This window comes from Phacochoerus africanus, chromosome 3 (genome assembly GCF_016906955.1).
Source record: "Phacochoerus africanus isolate WHEZ1 chromosome 3, ROS_Pafr_v1, whole genome shotgun sequence".
NCBI classification, from domain to species: domain Eukaryota; kingdom Metazoa; phylum Chordata; class Mammalia; order Artiodactyla; family Suidae; genus Phacochoerus; species Phacochoerus africanus.
The window spans coordinates 111,463,977-111,483,230 of NC_062546.1; the positions used below are offsets into that span (position 1 = coordinate 111,463,977).

Consider the following 19,254-nt stretch of genomic DNA (forward strand, 5'->3'; position numbering starts at 1 on the left):
TCTTGGTGATAAAACATGTTTTACTGGATCTTAAGTATATTTATTCATAAGAGGACTATATTACCCTATGATTGCTAGCTTTCAAGAAATTGAACTGTACCTTCAATACTGCTAGACAAAAACTAAAAACCAGCTAACTGAATCTTTTCAGAAAACTCTATTTGCTATTAAAGTCATTCCTATTCAGTATGAGTGATAAATTTGGTATATCAGCAAATGTGTTCATTCAATGAATTGATCATTAGGCAAGTTTTATTTCCATAAAATCAAATTTTAGCAAATAGGCTTTGATTGCAAATCTACTCTATCCTTTCACAAATGAGAGATATTCGTGTAGCATCATTGGCAAAAGACCAATCATTTTTTGTGTGAGCTGACCAGAATTTACAAAAAATAAATGTGCCCCTGTTTCAGTCCTGAGGTCTAAAGTGTTAGTTACTAATGCCTCCTTCAGGGGGGTGGAGGGCTGGCGGGTTGAGGGGCTGAACTACTGAAATATTATCAGGATACAGCCAGGACCAAGGCCAAAAATGAGCCCCACGTGTTGCCCTCATCAGAATAATGTGGCCTCAGAGAGAAACTTCCTGCTTATATTAGCCTCCTAGGACTGCAGAAACAAACTGCCACAAACTGGGTAAGACGGCAGAAATTAATTCCCTCGGTTCTGGAGGCTAGAGGTCTAAAATCAAGGCCATGCTCTGATCTGCTCAGTGCCTTTCCCCCAGTCATACCTATGCTGCCTGTAGTCTTTGGCAATCATGGGCCTAGAGCTACACAACTCGACCTCTGCCTCTGTGTCACACATCATCCACTCAGCCTTCACACCATTTTCCTTGTAAAGATAACAGTTGTGCTGAGTTAAGGGCCCACGAGTCTGACCCCATGTTGACTCATTACCTCTGCAGTGATCCTACTTGCAGATAACGTTAGGACTGGGAGGTCGGGACGTCAACACATCTTTTTGGAGGACACAATTCACCACAGCATCATCTTTGCACTCATTGCCTAGGCACTTATGGTCAAAGACAGTTGTTTGAGGCAGTTCTCTCTCATGTCCCTTGTCATTTCTGTTTTTATAATTTATTTGAAAATATTTTTAAGTGATAAATCATTCATGCCAACACACTTGACTAAAACAAAAGCAGTTTTGGTTAAATTAAGCTTTGTAAAGTCTCCTACTGAAAAATATGGCTAAAATAGATTATATGATTTTCCCACTTTTTCTAATCCTCTTATTTTTCTGCAATAGCATCACCTGCCTCTGCAAACTTTCAGTGCATATTTTCTAGAATAATTACAAGTTAGTAATTTTCAATAAAATTGATAGAGAGATCTCTTAAATGCAATGTTTGTTTTTTATTTTTAGATAGGATAATCTGATCCCTATTTTAGATTCCACAAATAAATGGTATCTATTTGTCTTTTTCTTTCTGTCTTACTTAACTTACTATGAAAGTCTCTAGATCTACCCATGTTGCTGCAAATGGTATTAGTTTATCTTTTTTATGGCTGAATAGTATTCCATTGTATATATGTACCATATATTCCATATGCTGCACCCACGACATATGGAAGTTCCCAGGCTAGGGGCCAAATTGGAGCTGCAGCTGCTGGCCTATACCACAGCCACAGCAACTCAGGATCCAAGCTGCACCTGCAACCTAAACCACAGCTCATGACAGTGCCAGATCTTTAACCCACTGAGCAAGGCCAGGGATCGAAGCTGCATCCTCATGGGTACTAGTTGGATTTGTTTCCACTGCACCACAACAGGAACTCCCTGTACCACATCTTCTTTATCCACTCCTCTGTCGACGGACATTCAGGTTGTTTCCCTGTCTTGGCTATTGTGAACAGTGCTTCTATGAACATTGGGATGCATATATATTTTTCAATGAAAGTTTTGTCTAGATATATGCCCAGCACTGTAATTGTGCAATGTAACTGTAATATTTCTTAGCTTATAGCAAGCAAATAAATCTGCAAATACGAAAATCTCCCCTTCCGATTTGGGGATCAGAAAATTTGTCTCTAACTAGTGGAGATAAAAAGTAAGAGGCTGGGCAATTCTTGCTGTGGCGCAAGGGATTGGTGGCATCATAGGAGCACTGGGACACAGGTTTAATCCCTGACCCAGCACAGTGGGTTAAGGACCTGACATTGCCACAGCTACAACTATGGCTTGGATCTTATTCCTGGCCTGGGAACTCCATATGCCGCAGGGCAGCCAAAAAAAAAAAGTCAGAAGCTGGTGGAAACCTGGGCAGGCAGGTATGTCGAAGAGAACTGATGACTGGAGAGAGGGCCAGAGTATGAGTAAAAGCAGGAATGGGCTTGAGGAATAACCCACCCATCTCCTGTGGGTGCCACACCACTGACAGGGAAGGATACCGTGATTTAATAATAATTTAGTTTTTAGCAAAAAATATGTCCTCCCCCCTTTTTCTTCCTGGTAGTTAAATGTCTGAAGAAGGTACCTTAAATCAAAACTAGAAAAGGAAATAGCACAAGAGTTGGCACTGGGAAACAAAAGGCCTGTTAGCTGAGATGAAGCCAGCAAAGAGGGCAAAGCCAGGCCAGAAAATGTCACTGTGACAGTGTCAAGTTCCTCTTCTGACCCACCATGAGAGCTGGGGCCTGGCCAGAGAGTCTCAGAGTCCACTCCCCCAAGACAAGGAAGGTGTCAATGGAGAATGAAGGAAAACTCAAGAAACGTCATGGGAGAGGAGACTTCTCTCAACAGAGAGACTGGAGGGAAGAAACCTAGGTGATAAAGAGGAGAAGGGAGAGAAAGAGAGCTGTGAGGTGGGTGCCCACTCTAGGATCCTCACATGGAGGCTGTATGTGCAACAGAAGAAGAGGGAACAGCTACTAAGGGGTCTGGGGTCAAGATAATCCCAACAAACACCTACTCAGCATCAGCTCAGTGCCAGGCATGGTGTTAGAAACCTGGGATGTGAACGGGAGCAGATGTGGAATCTGCCACCAAGGCAGACATGCATGTAAAGGTGATCCTACAAGATAATCACCATACCAGAAGTTCAAGCAAAGGGTGAACGAGGCATGCCGAGCATCTCAGAAGGTACATCCGAGCTGAGATGTACCTTTTTCTGAAAGAAAAAGCATTTGCTGGAGGGCCGTGAGGAGGAGGGGTGTTCTTAGCAGAGGGCGTAGCAAGCAGAGCAGCATGGCTGGAGCACAAATTGTGAGACCAAGAAGCCCAGCAGGGACCTCTGTGAAGCCTGGGCACCATGGAAAGGCCCGCAGGCGTGGTCCTAGAGCCAGTGCAGAGCCACTGGCAAATTATGGTGAGGAAAGCAATGTCATCTGATTTGGGGGACAGAAAGAGCTTTCTGGACCCTTTCTGGGGGATGGCTGGCAGGGAGAGAAGATGGAGCAGGAAGGCTTGACATAGAAGAAATTAGCCTCTGAGAGAAGGAGGGACTCTTTGTTAGAGAGAAGGAGGTAAGAATGAATAGAACATGGCAGGGAGGGGGGAGTGGAGAGCAGAAGGGGAGAGAGTTCACGTCAGTGGTACCTATCTTCTTTGTGAAGATAGACTCCAGGACTTCTCAAGGGGCTGCGGAGGCGGAGCGTCCAGGTCTGGAATAAGGACAGGTGAGGAGCCTGTGCATGAGCTTTGCTAAGGCGTCTCAAGGGTGCAGCTGGGTTGGGTGTCATAAACAGGGAGTGCTGATTTGGGATTTAGCAGCACTACTCTGGTCCCTGGTTTAAAGGAGGAAGACCGAAAGCTGAATTGACTTGGTGCCTCCTGGTCTGCCAAAGAAAAGGGGCAAGTATGTTTGTTAGGAGAGCTGGCACCGGCTGGCTGAAACCATGCACCATGAAGTCCAGGCTGGACAGGAAAAGAGGCAAAGCTAAGGAGGAGCTCATTATGCCTGGAGAATGTGGAGGAGATAAAAACTGGTGGTCACGAAGGGATGGGTGACCGTGCTTCTCGCCACAGCATTTGCCTCAGTTTATTTAAGATTGAATAGAGTCATTCTTTTATTGTTCTTCTCCCACAGCAGGTACAGCCTCTGTCTCAGCAGAGACTGTGTCTATTTGGGTCTTCGCTGTACCCTACAGCCTTGCACAGTTCCTAGAGCATAGAAGGTGCTAATTAAATTTTTGTGGAGAGTTTAATGAGAGAGGTGGAAGGTCTAGGGGAGACTAGATTATGGCCAGAGGCATCTGGACTCTCTCACAGTGGAGTGGAGTTTTCCAAGGATAATGAGACCCAAGACTCCACTACTCCAAGGCAGTGGAGATAGAAAAGCACCAGATGAGGAGATCAAGGAGCAGGTGTGCTGAAGCTCCAACGTTACACTTACATGATCACATCAATGGATGGTGACATGGAAGCAGAACTGCAGAGATGAGAGAAGGTGACGCATGGTCGTGTGGTAGGCAAATCACAGCACATGAGAGGATGAGCACCTTGACAGGAAGCGGTCCCTCGGACAGGGGCTGGGCAAGTGGGACTTGACTTAGCTTGGGGCCGGGCAGAAGGAAGGTGCTAAGGAGAAAGAACAGGGTGAAGGTGACTTCCTCTGAAAAGAAGAAAACGAAGGGATGGAGGTGGTAAGAGATGAAGGGGATGAGAGGCCAAAATTAACTGGCTCAATTTCTGACTAGAACTTTATTCAAAAAGAATTTGAGATTGCAGCAGGCCCTGGGTGGGAGGCTCTAATCGCACATTGCATCTGGTTCTCTCCTCCCACTGGCTGGAGGGAGTACTGGCTAAAATCAGGAGCAAGCGTCAAGAAAGGTCACCAGGCCAAAATAATCATCATGAAGAAAGTGATCTGTCCACAACGCATCTCAACTTTAAACAGAAATTACCTACAGGAGTTCCCGTCATGGCTCAGTGGTTAACGAATCCGACTAGGAACCATGAGGCTGCAGGTTTGACCCCTGGCCTTGCTCAGTGGGTTAAGGATCTGGCATTGCTGTGAGCTGTGGTGTAGGTTGTAGACATGGCTCGGATCCTGAGTTGCTGTGGCTCTGGCACAGGCCGGTGGCTGCAGCTCCGATTAGACCCCTAGCCTGGGAACCTCCATATGCCGCGAGTGCAGCCCTATAAAGGCAAAAAAAAAAAAATTATCTATGAAAAGCAGTTATGATACAATTGCTTCATCTCATCTTTGCAAAATTCTTCTGCAAATGCCCTTCCTTCTGCATGAGCGCTGAATCAGACTTAGATAATAAAGTTTATAGTTCAACTGCTCAATCACTGCAAACATTTACTGGGTAAAAAGACAGCATAACATAGTATTATTTTTTTTTCTTTTTGGCCACCCTCATAGCATGTGGAAGTTCTGGGGCCAGGGATCAAAGCCACGCTATAGCAGCAACCCAGGCTCTAGCAATGACAACGTCAGATCCTTAACCCTCTGCACCACCAGGGGAACTCCCTACATAATATTGTTTTCAATAAGCTTGTGACCCAATTGGTTTGAACCATTTTATTCTAATGACTATTCTTTGATTCTAATCAAAGATTAGATCATTTTGCAGCATGACCTCTCAACACTCAACGCAGTGTTCTGGCAGCCAGGACTCTTGGTTAAGATATAACACTAGAGACGCAACAAATTCATTCAATCATGTAGTAGACAAATATTCATGAAGAGCCACTGTGTGCCAGGCAAGCTATCTATTAAGCATTCCTTCATTCTTTAACCAACATGATCGAGTACCTACTGTGTGCCAGATACCACATGAAGTTCTGGGGAAATCATAATAAACAAGAGAGAGATGGGCGATAACCCTGAAGGGGACAGATCCTTCTCCCTGACATCTCTAGTCATCTCCCCCAATATCCCCAGAGCCACCACCACTGTCACCCAAAAATTTCTTCCATGGGTTTCAGCCTCCCAACTCTTTCGCTTGTCACCTGCAGTAAGCTCCTCCAAACCATTTTACTCTTCGATTACAGATTATCTACACAACTAAGAGTTAAATAACTACATGATATGTGTCACAAGCACGTGATCCTATGGGGCCACATATTAGGGGGCTTCAGCCAAAAGGGAAGGCCAGTAGAGCACCCTGAAGAAGGGACAACTAAACACAGGTGTCAGACAAAGGGAAGAGATTTGCCTCAGTTAAGATCCCCAGTCAGCTTCCACACCCTCCTCACACAACTCCCTCAGCCTAAACCAGCCCTGCGTTCACCCCTCCAGCCAGCACTACTCGTCCAAGGTGCAACTCACACCCAGGCCTTCCTCAAGGTCCTTTCTGACCACGCCCTGCTGTCCCAACACCTGTCCTCTGTGTCCCCACTGACAATATCCATCATCTATCACTGATCTTCTAACCTCTTAGTGCAGGAGATGTAGGCGGGAGAGTTTCTTGGGTCTATTTACCACTCTATGGAGCAGCTAACACAATGCCAGATATATTACTCAGGGTTCTCTGAGACAGAACCAATAGGGTGTGTGTGTGTGTGTGTGAGAGAGAGAGAGAGAGAGATAAAGTCAGAGACAAGAACACAGAGATAGATTTTCTTAAAGAATTGGTTAAAGCAGTTGGGAGGCTGACAAGTCCAAAATCTGCAGGGTGATCCAGCAGGCTTGAGACCCCGGGAAGAGGTGATGTTGTAGCTCACATCCACAGGCAATCTGGAGGCAGACTTTCCTCTTCTTCAGGGAACCTCAGTCTTTTTTCCTCTCAAAGCCTTCAGCTGATTGGATGTGGCCCACCCACACCATGGAGGGCAATCTGCTTTACTCAAAGTCTATTGAGTTAATGTTAATCTCATAAAAAATAATCTCACAGTGGAATTCTCATTGTGACTCAGGAGTAATAAACCTGACTAGTATCCATGAGGAGAAAGGTTTGATCTCTGGCTTTGCTCAGTGGGTTAAGGATCTGGCATTGCAGTGAGCTGTGATATAGGTCGCAGATGAGGCCTAGATGCCATGTTGCTGTGGCTATGGCATAGCAGCTGTAGCTCCAACAGCAACATTTAGCCTGGTATATGACCTAATAACTGGGTGCCATGGCCTCACCAAGTTAACACATAAAATTAACCATCACAGCAGATAAAAACAAACACTCTCCTTTGTGTGACGGTTTTTTCCAGGCATGCTGGGGCTCCCATCAACTACAGAGATATACAGGGGGCCCAATGTAGCAGAAAGCCTGAAGAGTCCCCCACTTGTCAGGAAAAGAAACTGCAAGGGGAGAGAGAGATGTGTCAAGGTCAAACATCAGCCCAGGACCAGGTCTCCTGGCAACCAGAGCCATTTCCATTAACTGTGCCATAACCATCAAGTGGGAAGAGGCAGGGAGACATAAAAGGCCCCGTGCAGGAGAACAGACCTCTACAATCCACACTTCACAGAAATCCTGTTACACTGATGCCTGCCCCACTCTTTCAGGCAGGAAAAAAACCCTGCTTACCCTGGGAGTCAAAGAATTCAGGAGGGTTCGGAGCTGTAGGTGTCAGAATCCAGGTGTTCCCTCGGGGGGAGCCCCACAGCAGCTGTGGGGCCCCCTCTCAGTCAGGTTTCTGAGTGACGGGCTGTAGAGCAAAGGCCCACTTCCCAAGGTTTAACCTTGACCTGCCATCTCTGAGAAAATATAAACTATTCCACTATCCTACCTACCTTCCTTTTCCTCCTACCTTCCAAAAAATATTTACTGGGCATTTTCTCCCTGCCAAGCAGTGTTTCAGATGTTAGGGGACACACAGATGAATAAGCCAAGGCCCCAGGCTCAGAGAGCTCACCCACAAGTGGAGACAGACTTACATGGTATGTCAGGGCTGTCACACCTGCCCCTTGCCTAGACCTCACATGTGACTGGTCTCCGGGCCAGCCCTCTGGACATGTTGACTCCCTGTTCATGGATATTTTCATCCAGTCTTTCAATTTGCCTACAAAAATACTGCAGCCATAGAGGTAAGGTGCTCTGGCAAGACGCAGATGATCTTCAAACAGCAAGTGGAAGGCCAAACCAGTTTCTTATTAGAGCAGCAGCTCAAGTGGGTCAGTCCTTATCTTATAAGTTGTTAAAAAGTTCTGACCACTAGAGGGCACCAGCCAACCCTTGATCCCTCCAGATCTGCCCAGGTCCTGAAGAGCCTTGGTACTGATATCACTCTGCTTCCAGATCTAAAATACTAATAGCTTTCATTTTTCTCAAAATGAGCTTTGAGCACCTGGAAAGCTTAAAACTGAATCCACAGACTGTACTCTTGAGCCAATAAGAAGGTGAGGGAGTCAAGCCATCCTAATTCAAAGAAAAGAGACCATAGACTGTCATTAATAAATAGGTCAGAGCCAGTGACATAAAATTTTTTTTAAAACCTATGCTCATTACCCTATCCATCTGCAGAAACCACAATATAACTTCACATTATTGACAAGCCATTGTATAGAAAAGGTATCAAATAACTGCCAGGCCGTGGACCAGTGAACCAGTGCATCAAATTACCTGCATTTTATGGGGGCTGGGGTGTTTTGTTTCGTTTTGCCTCACCTGGGGCATGCAGAAGTTCCTGGGGCCAGAGTTCTAACCTGGGCCACAACAGTGACTACACCAGATCCTTAACCCACTAGGCTACCAGGGAGCTCCTGGACTTTTTTAGGATACAGATTTGAGGACCACACTCACAAAGATTCTTTTCAATCTGGAAAAGGACCCAGGAATGTGTGTTGTCCAAAAGCATCTGACATGTAAGAGTCTGGAAGCCATTGCAATATAATTGAAGTATCAGAAATATGGAGAGCGAAAGTGAGAGAGAAGTAAATCCAAATATCTGATGGCTTATACGTAACTTGCAACTTCGGGGGCTCTGAGAGGGAGAACATGGGGCATGTTGAGAACTGCTTCCCTGCTGTGTGGAGCAGCAATCGCCTTTGGTCATTGGAAGGTAGAGTCTCTTGGCTGAGAAGTTCCTCCTATGACTTCTCAGGGGATCAAGGCTACAGCACGGCCAGGAATCCTGTGGGGAAGGAGCTAGTGGAGCTGGACCAGCCTCCATGTGTATCCAGCTCTACTGCCTCATGGTCATATGCCTCAAGTGTCCTTGAATTCCCCAAGTCTTGGCTTTCCTATCTGTAAAATCAATATAATGCTCATCTCATTTTTATGGGGATTAAATGAGCACAGTGCTAGGAGGAGCACCATCCCTGGGAGTGAGGGGTGCTGTCTACATGTTGGCCTTGACTATCACTAGCCTATGAGAAAGAAGAGCAGGGCAGCACTGCCACTGCTCCCTGCAGAGCACCAATGCCTGCACCATCTGCAGATCTATGTTACAAGATATGCCTCATTCACCTCCAGCTCCTGGTTTCCTGGGAGGACTCTTCTAGCAAGCAGCCTGAATTCAACAGGTAAGAAGCACTCACAGCCTCTCAGTCCAGGTCAAGGAAAGAGTCTGAGCTCCCTTTCTGTTTCTACCACTCTTCCGACGCTTGCAGAGTTTGAGATGACCCAAACTCTCAATCAGTCCCAGTGCGGCTTTTGAGTCCTGTAAACATTTTCTGCATCTCTCGTAGTCAGATCCTGCTGACCCCTCCTTCTTCACCATTTGCACCTCTGCTTCTAGGAACCCACGAGCCCCTGAGTGCTCCTCCTTCCCTCTGATCACCCCTTCCTGGTTGATGTCCTTCACCTGCTCCTTGCCCATCAGCTTCCCCAGGATTCTGTCTTGGCCCCCTGCTCTTCTCCTTTATGCTCTTTTTAAGTGATTTCATCCATGGTCATGGTCTGTCAGTTCCTGCAGGGTGATGCACCCTTTTGATCTCTGACATTCAGTTTCCTATCTCAGCTGTCTCTAGACATCCACTTATGAGGTGCCCATATGAACTTTAAAATTGGTATGTCCTGGAATTCTCATCATGGCACAGCTGAAATGAATCCTAGGAACTATGAGATTGCGGGTTTGATTCCTGGCCTTGGTCAGTGGGTTAAGGATCCGTCATTGCCATGAGCTGTGGTATAGGTTGCAGATGTGGCTCGGATCCTGCGTTGCTGTGGCTGTGGCGTAGGCCAGCAGCTGTAGCTCTGATTCAACCCCTAGCATGGGAACTTCCATGTGGTGCACATGCAGCACATTTGGCCCTAAAAAAAAAAAAAAAAACTGTATGTCCAAAATTCAACTAATCATCTTCTCCTACATCCCCTGTCCCCAGACACATATCCCCCACCAACGCACACATGCACGCGTGCACACACACACACACACACACACACACACAATGACCTTATCTTCCTCCTTAATGCTAACCTCAATTAATGGGCTCACTACACAGTCAATTTCCAAGCCAAAAATCCAGCAATCCTCTTCCCTATTTTTCTCCCACCATGTTAGTCCTTCCCCAAGCCCTGTGGGGTTTATCTCTCAAACATGTAAAGCTCATCTCTAATCCTTATGCAGGACTTCAGCATCTTTACCTGAACCACTGTGATATAAAGATATCAAGCATTTAAACTCCTGCATACGAGGTCTGCCCACCCCACCTGTAACTGCCATCCCACTCATCCTCTACCGCACCCCTCCTCACAATTTATGATCTAGTAAGACTAGTGTGGTGCCTCAGAACCAGAGCCATTTCATGCCCTCCTGGTTTTCCTCATGCCAATCCCTTTGCTGAGAGCCTCCCTCCCAGCTGTCTTCACCTGGCTACCTCTTACTCACTGTGGTGGGTTGGATGATGACCTCCCAAAAGATCTGCCCACGTGGAACCTGTGAATGGGATCTTATTTGGGCAGAGGGTCTTTGCAGATGTAATTCAGGATCTCAAGATGAGACCATCATGGACTATTCAGGTGGGCCCTAAATCCAGTGACAAATGTCCTTATAAAAAGAAGAGGATACACATAAACAGCCATGTGAAGATAGAGGCGGAGATTGGAGTCATGTTGCCACAAACCAAGGAGTGCTTAGGCCACCAAAAGCTGGAAGGGACAGGAAGGAAATCTTCTCTAGATCTTTCAGAGGGACTGTGGCTCTGCTAATTTCTTGATTTTGGACTTCTGGTCTCCAAAAGTGGGATGAAACTGATTTCTATTGTTTTAAGCTACCAGGTTGGTGATAATTTGCTATAGCAGCCCTTGGAAACTAATGCACTCACCTTTCAGGACTCAGTTCACATATCATCTCCTCCAAGAAGTCCTCCCTGATTTCCTCCTACCATCACCCCATTCCTGTCAGCTTTTATCAAATCCCCTTTCTGTGTTAGCTCATTTGATAAACTCCTGAAAGGCAGCAACCGGATTCTGTTTCCCATTGTAATATGAAGGTCCAGCATTGTTCCAGGAATAGACCAGGTTCTCAACCAGATCGATGCATGAGAATCTCAGCCCCTGTGCACCTCCTATGGCTGAACATTATATCAGGAACTTCACAAACATTCCCTCACTGAGTCATCTCAATAGGCCTAGGAGGTATGTACCATCATCTCTGCTTCATAGTTGCAGAAACTGAGGCACAGGAACTTGCCCAAGACCATTTTGTAAGCAGAGTGAGAATTTACATCTGGATCCCTTTAAGTCACATTCCTGGTGAGCACGAGCATGGCATTTACAAAAAATGAGTGGCCCCCTAGAAGGGGGATGTTCTTAGTTACATAGTTCTTAGTTACATAGTTTTGAGACAAAGCCACTGTGTGCATGCACATGTGTATAAACAGTAACAAGGGTTGGAGGTTAGTAAACTAAAGATGATCTAATTCATGATGCAGTATAAATATATCACAGTAGCTTCAATCCTAAGGCCTGGGAGCAAGGGGTCGGTGATGCACGAGTGACAAGAAAGAGTAAAGAGGGAGAAGAGGAAATGGAAAGGAAGAAGAAAGGGAGGAGAGGGATAGCTCTGCTGAGTTTGGAAACAGAACATGTTTTTCTTTATCTTCTCCCCGACTTCCTCCTGCCCACACCTCTGCCCCTTTGGTGGCCTTGCTCTCAGAGCATCAGTGCGCAGTTGCTCTCAGCTCCCACTGTGGCCCTTCACCAGGTACACGAGGCCAAATAATGGGCCCCCAAAGACCCCCGTGTCCTCATTCCCAGAACCTGTGAATGTTATCTCTTATGGCCAAAAAGGGACTTTGCAGGTTTGATTAAGTTAAGGGTTTTGCAGTGGGGAGATTATCCAGGTAGGCCCTAAATGCAACCACAAATATCCTTACAATAAACAGTGAGGTCCTACTGCATGCTTAAATATATAAATACAAGAGAGGGGCATAGGGAGATTTGGTACAGAGAAGAGGAGACATCAGTGTGACCACGGAGCTGGGGACTGGAGTAATGTGACCACAAACCAAGGAATGCGGGCAGCCATGAAACTGAAAAGGCAAGAAACAGACTCTCCTCTCGCCCCTCCAGAGGGAGTGTGACCTTGGTGACACCTCGATTTTGGCCCAAAATTAATGATTTCAGACTTCTGACCTCCAGGTTGTGAGAGAATCAGTTTCTGTTGGTTTAAGCCCCCAAGTTTACAGTAATTTGTTATAGCAGCTACAGGCTGACATCAGTGTCCACAGCATGCTGGAATCACTGGACCTGTGAGAGGCAGGAGCACAAGAAAGGAGGCTCAGGGATGCAGCCAGAGCCTCGGACAACCATCACACCAACCGAAGGCGGCAGGCATCCTACAGAATATCTGCCAGTCCTGAATCACATCATCCCTACCTGCACCGTCCTCCACAGTACCAGAGGAATAAATTGAGGCAGTCGGTCCTAGAGGTCACATAATAAATCAACAAATACTTGGGACAGTAGCTTGCTGACTGCCGCTGCCATTTCCAGGTCTCTTCATGGCCCCTCAGATTCTCCGGTGGAAAAATTGTGTGTTGGACTTGATGCTCTTCCAGGCTCCTTTTGAAGGAAGCATCCTGCGGTCCCACACCCTGTGATTCAACTCGCTTCAGAAGTAGAGACAGGGTTGGGTTCCCTTAGTGCCTTGTCCCCCTGGTACTTCAGGAGCACAGCAGAGTCAGCTTCCATTGCGTTTTCTCCATTCTGACAAGACTCCTCACATGTCTTCACCTGATAAAACCCCCAGACACATGAGTGAACCTACAAAGTCTGTGTATTAGGGACGGGACGGAAGGAAGAGGGAGAGATTTGAAATCACCCAGAACACTTTGTCTTAAAGCAATTTGCTGAAATTACCAAGTACCCACTAGATATTTTTTTCTTTCTACTCATTTCCCCTTCCCAGCCCATAAAACCTCCATTTCCAGAATTGGAAAGAAACCCAAAAGAATCCTTTTTTTTTTTTTCCAGTATTTGGAAGCTATATGTCAAATCTACATAGCAAAAAAAAAAAAAAAAATTGAGTAAAAATAACAACATTAGCAGCAGTAACAAAACTTTTCTGCTTATGATTGCTGGATTCTCCATCAAAGGTCTTCATATGCCAGGAATCTAAGCTGAGACATAATATTTAATTAATATCATCTAATTTCTAAGTAGTCTTATCTCCTAGCTTTGATTTTGATGCTAAAGTTTGAATCACTTGAAATGACCACGATGTTGAGCTAAGGGACTTCTGCATTTAGAGCCTTTTTCAGCCTCACACACTCTGGGAGATACAGCTGGCCACCAAGCATTAGGTGATGTCACCTGTGAGAGGGGGCATCTAAAGGCCCCATCATTTGCCTAATTTTGGTCAATTTAAAAAACCTCAGGTCAAGTTACTGTGGCTTTTTTAGAGAGTGAAACTTTCTTAGGGATGAGAAAAAATATGAAATGAAAGAAAGTATCACACTGCAGCACAAACCCCACAAAACACTGCTCTATGAGAATCAATGCAGAAGCGATTTCCAGGCAAAGTAAAACCATTATTTGAGTTGGTAAGCCTTCTTTTAGGTGCCTTGCCTATATTTACTTTCTTCGTTCCAGTGGCCACTTTGTGACCTAGTACATGCAGTAATTATCTCCAGTTTACAGAAGAGGAAACTGAGGCACAGCAAGATTCAGTGTATGGCCCCAAGTCTCACCCAGCTGGTAGCGGTGGAGCTGGAATTTGAAGGACTGTTTCTCGTTCCAGCAACCACAGCTGTTCATTACTCTGCTCTCATTCAGAGTGGGAATTAGGTCACCATCAGCGAACACTTTATCACCATCCTGGGGAGGAGGATGAAAGGGAAGATGACTATGAGGGTCCCAGCACCCCACTTTCTGGCATTGTGATTCAAGCCTCTCTGCTAGGAAGGGAGAAATGAAACACATCTTCCCCCTCACCTGAACAGGAGAGAGGCGGTCCCAGTCTCCCAGAAAGGGCTACAGCCCCAGCGGACCTGGTGAGGATGGCCACCCCTCTACCCTATTTCCACTAACCTACCCACCTTCAGTTGGGCCCCCAAGCCACATGCAAGGACTTGCAGCCCTGGGCAAGCTCTGGAGCCCAGCTCCGAGCAAACACGGGAAATTAAACAGTTTGCATCAATAAAATTTGGCCCGTGGAAGGTGCCTGCAGCTGGCGGTTAACACCAAGCAGTAAGAGGATCAACGCCTAGTCCGCTGGCTTAAAAAGGGGGTGGGGGTGAGAAGTGTGCGCGCTCCCTTTTACCCATTGACGTTAGTTAATTTGGATGATAAGGGTTCGTGTTTAATCCCTTTGTGTACGAGTGAATATACTGAAATCGACAACCCCTGAGAGGGAACTGCGGCTGGCAAAGCAACCTGCAGGAGGGTGCAAGTCGTGTCCAATCTGGCGTGAAGTAGAAAAGAAACGCCATGAGGAGGCTCGTGAGGAGACTGAAAGCAAGGCGGAGAGGGACACCCTAGGGGTGCATGGGGGCAGGCCGAGTCCCCCACCTCCAGGGCCGAGGCAGGTGGGCCGCTGGCTTCCCCAAGGCCAGGCACCCCAGGCCGGCTCTGCGCCCTAGGAGTTCCCGAGGTGTCGTTGGCGAGCAGGGCTTCCCCCGCCCCAGCCACCTCTGCAAGGACTAACCACACCCAAAAGGAGAGCCTGGGCCCTGCCAAGGTGCAGCAGAGTACAGAGAGTTTAGGAGAGGTGGGGAGCAGAAAGTAAGGGAGGAGAGGTTTCCTTGTTCTCAGATGGAACAGATTAGAAAAAGGTGAGAGCTCGGTGGCTCTAGAGCAGGCCATAAAACAAAAACCATTTTTATAGTTTCCATCTGCTAGAAAACTCATCCCTCCACCCACAGCCCACAAGTCTGGAGCCCCCAGAGTGCAGGTTCCGAGGCAGCTAGTGTGAGCGAGGCCTGGCGGCGGGGGAGGAGGCCCCCGGCTGCTGGGCCCGGCTGCCCCGCAGAGGCGCAGGCGGAGCAGGGAGTTCCCAGCCACCGCCCCCCTCCTTCCCCTCGGGCCTGTCCAGCAAGTTTCCTCCCTCGTTTCGGTTTGTGCCTTCCCTCCCTCCTCCTCCCTCGGTATATTCGCTCTCTAAAACCATAAAAAAGAGATCAACTTCCCTAACTTCACGGAGCCCTTTTCAGTGACAAATATTGATGCCCAAAGTGTCTGCGCTCTCCCGCCCCCAAACGTTAAGAAAAGGCGCCCGCGAAAGGGGGACATAAAAAGTTAACAATGCTGTGAAAATATGTTTGCAGAAAATAGACAATCGTTGGATTAAACGTATTCAAGTATGAAATAATGCCTTTTTGTGTCAAAACTTGGGCGATGGGCGGGTACAAAAGTTCCCTGTGGCAGCTACTTGCTCCCTTTGTGAGCCGTGCGCTTTGGCGTCTCCACTTGGGCGCATTACTTAGAGCCCTCTAAGCGCGATTGTTTCTCCCTTTCTAATGACATTTACCGGATCAAAACATGCTGTTAATTCGATCAGAAGGCTTCACCCTCCCTGACAAAGCCACAATAATTTCTCCTGAAGTTTGTTAAATTGACCAAAATTAGGCAAATGAATAGGGGTCTGTAGGCGCCCCCTCTCGCAGGTGACGTCGCATAATGCTCGCCTGGGCCAGCTGCATTCCCCCTTTTCTTCTCGGCCCACTCTTCTCCATGTTGCCCCCCATTCCTCCCACCACCCCCCTCACACACACGCACACACACACTCACACACACGCCTGCCTGTCTCTCCTCCCCCACGCTCTGGCATTATTAAAATTTAGCCCAATGAAACTATTCATACTTTTCAATGGACATTTTCCGTATAGGATAATAGGCTACAAATTGAGCCTCTTCCCCCCGCGAAGAGAGAGCCCGAGGGGGGGAGAAAAGAAAGCCAGCGACGTGTTCAGAGAGTAGTGGGGGGGGAGCGTCGCGTGCCAAAGACCGGCGGGAGGGGCGAGGCGAGGCGGGAGCCTCGTGTGCCAGCCGCAGCCCCACACCTGCCGGGATGTCCGGACAAATAAAGCGGTGTAAACAAAAAGGGGGGAGATGGACGTGTCACCAAGTCGTGTGAGAAAAGCCTGGGAACAAACGGGGCGCCTCCGTCTCCAAGAGCTCTCCCTTGAACCCGGCGGAACAGCCTATTAAAGGCTTACTTAATTACTTTAATGACTCTGGACAGGCTTTAAAACGCACTCGGCGCTGGGACTGCGGGCTTGCTGGGATTTGTAAACAGGCAATCGTGTGAGACTCAGCGGTGGGACTAAAGGAGGCGACACTGTTTTGTGAGGGTCCTCGCCCCCCGGTGCCCGTGGCCGCTGCGCCCCTGCGCTCACTCGCTGGCGCCGGTTTACCGCCTCCTTTCCCGCCGGGGCTGTTGCCATGCAAATGTTATTCCCCCGCCGGTCACGTGTCCTTTGAAGGGCCACGTGGATTAACAAAGCTGATCTGCCCCCAGCTCGCCCCCCTCGGCTGCTAAATTTTTTTTCTTAACTTTTTAAAAAACTGATCTTGAATGCATGCATCCCCCAAACGCAGCTCCCTTAATCCTATGGAATAATTCAACTCGTGAATGCACTTGGAGCCCTAGATGACCGCTTTATAAGACAGCCCCTGGTAGTTGGGAAGCTCCAGTCTACCTGGGACTCTCAAGAAGACACACGAGGCGAAAAGTGGACGGGTGCCTCACGCCACCGCCTCTCCTGAGGGCGCATACTGACCAGGATGTCAGATAAGCTCAAGGAACGCAAAGTGAGTCAGCTGAGCCCAGATGGCTCTTGCGCCCTCTTGGTGGGGCTTCTGACTCCCGAAGCCCCCACCTGGCTGGACCGACGGCAATGACATGGTGACACGGGACTTCTAAAGAGCAATCCTGAGTGGTTTGGGAAGGGAATGAGGATGCAGAGAGGGGACTGACTCCTCAATCAGGGAGGAGCCCACGCCTGGAGGCTGGTGGCCACCTCCCCACTGCTCTGGCACTGGGCAAGGTGGTGTGCTGCTCAGTGGAAGTGAAAGGGGAGAGCACCAACGTGGGTGTGAGAAGGCAGTGCTCATGTGACCCAGTGTGGAGGGGCAGGGGCCTGGGGCGAGTCTGGGGCAGCGCTGGGGGTTGGGAGACGACTGTGCCAGCCACGCGTCAGAGCCATCCTAAATGTACAAATCTCTGTTCTCAGAGAACCCCCGTTTCGCACAAAGTGATAGAAAAGAGGAGGAGGGACCGGATTAATCGCTGTTTGAACGAGCTGGGCAAGACGGTGCCCATGGCCCTGGCCAAGCAGGTAACGTTGGCGGCCTAGAAAACGGTGCTGGCGCTGGGGATCCTCTGCTGCCACCCTCTGCACTGATGCCGGGGAGTCTAGACCCGAAGAGGACCTTCGCGTAGGCTTCCCTCCCGAGGGCCTGGCCTGAGCGCTGAGGGAGCCCCAGGCGGCCCTCCAGCAGATCCACCGCAGCTTCCCCCTCGCTGGTCCTCTCGGAGTAAATCCGCGCACCCAGCCTGCCAGGGTTGGCCTACACCCGCTGGGCCGCTGCGAGGAGCTCTTCCTCCTTTTGCAGAGTTCCGGGAAACTGGAGAAGGCGGAGATTCTCGAGATGACCGTTCAGTACCTGAGAGCCCTGCACTCGGCAGATTTTCCCCGGGGAAGGGAAAAAGGTGGGCGCAGGTTGGGCAAAGGGGAACCTGAACAGGGACCTTGCGCTACAGAGATCTGGGGGTGGAAACGAAGGGGCGTCCGCGTGAGATCTCCTCTGGATGCCGGGGGGTCGGGGGTAGCCCGAGGTCCCGTGAAAGCTAAGGGATGTTGGAGGACAGGTGTCTGGAGATGCAGGTTCCGCGGCCTCCTCTCAGGTGGGGAGGGGGTAGGGCCAGACCCCTAAGGAAAATGAGGTCGCCAGCTTGCGTTTTTTCCAGCCTCCAGGGTGGGAAGAGGAGAGGGCGGACCGCAAATAGGAACTCTGGTCAGAAAACTTGATGGGAGGTGCCTGGCAACCTTCTGGGGTTCCCGGTCGGGAAGGGTCCGCTCACAGTTTTTTTCCTTTCTACGGTGTTTTTTCGCCCATCCAGCAGAACTGCTAGCGGAGTTTGCCAACTACTTCCATTACGGCTACCACGAGTGCATGAAGAACCTGGTGCATTATCTTACCACGGTGGAGCGGATGGAGACGAAGGACACCAAGTACGCGCGCATCCTCGCCTTCTTGCAGTCCAAGGCTCGCCTGGGCGCCGAGCCCGCCTTCCAGCCGCTGGGTTCGCTCCCGGAGCCAGATTTCTCTTATCAGCTACACCCAGCGGGGCCCGAGTTCACGGGCCACAGCCCGGGTGAGGCGTCTGTGTTCCCGCAGGGCGCGGCCCCGGGGCCCTTTTCCTGGCCGCACAGCGCGTCCCGCAGCCCGGCTCTGCCCTACCTGCCCAGTGCGCCGGTGCCGCTCCCGAGCCCGGCGCAGCAACACAGCCCCTTCCTGGCGCCCGTGCAGGGCCTGGACCGGCATTACCTCAACCTGATCGGCCACGCCCACCCCAACGCCCTCAACCTGCACACGCCCCAGCACCCCCCGGTGCTCTGATGCTGCCTCGCCCGCAGATTTCTCTGCGCTTCGGGCGCTGCACAGGAGAAATACTGTATACTGTACAGTGTAAATATTGTGCCACCAAAAAAGCCGGGTGGGGGAAGGCCACAAGCGAATGTCTTCTGAAGGATCTCCCCTGGCAATAAACGTTTTCTGATAAAGCCCCAGAGATGGATTTCTTTTTACCTTCTGTTCTTGCAAAACCCATTCCCTCCGAGGTGTCTCAGGTGCTAGCTGGGCTGGAAGGGGCCAAGGTGACAGCCCTCAGTAGTTTGGATGGGGAAGGGGGCGGGTCCCTGCGGCGTCTGAGGAGGTGGGAAGGCAAAACGGAGGTGTCACTTCTGGGCTGGATTCAAGGTGGCCCCTGGGCTCCAGACCCGCATCCGCCTTGAGCGCACCTTGGACATTTGCCTGGAAGAA

At 49.1% G+C, this 19,254-nt stretch overlaps 1 protein-coding gene across 2 annotated transcripts; it reads left to right on the plus strand.

The window, feature by feature from the left end:
* Positions 1-16,564: 16,564 nt before the first annotated feature.
* On the plus strand, positions 16,565-19,001 carry HELT (helt bHLH transcription factor). Of its 2 annotated transcripts, none has more exons than XM_047770413.1 (4): positions 16,565-17,019; positions 17,442-17,546; positions 17,824-17,920; positions 18,332-19,001. In XM_047770413.1, the coding sequence occupies exons 1-4, from the start codon at positions 16,993-16,995 to the stop codon at positions 18,829-18,831; spliced, it is 729 nt and encodes a 242-aa protein (XP_047626369.1). In that variant the 5' UTR covers positions 16,565-16,992; the 3' UTR covers positions 18,832-19,001. The 2 variants fall into 2 exon arrangements, with proteins under 2 accessions (XP_047626369.1, XP_047626370.1); XM_047770414.1 differs by having other exon boundaries at positions 18,335-19,001.
* The last annotated feature ends 253 nt before the right edge of the window (positions 19,002-19,254 follow it).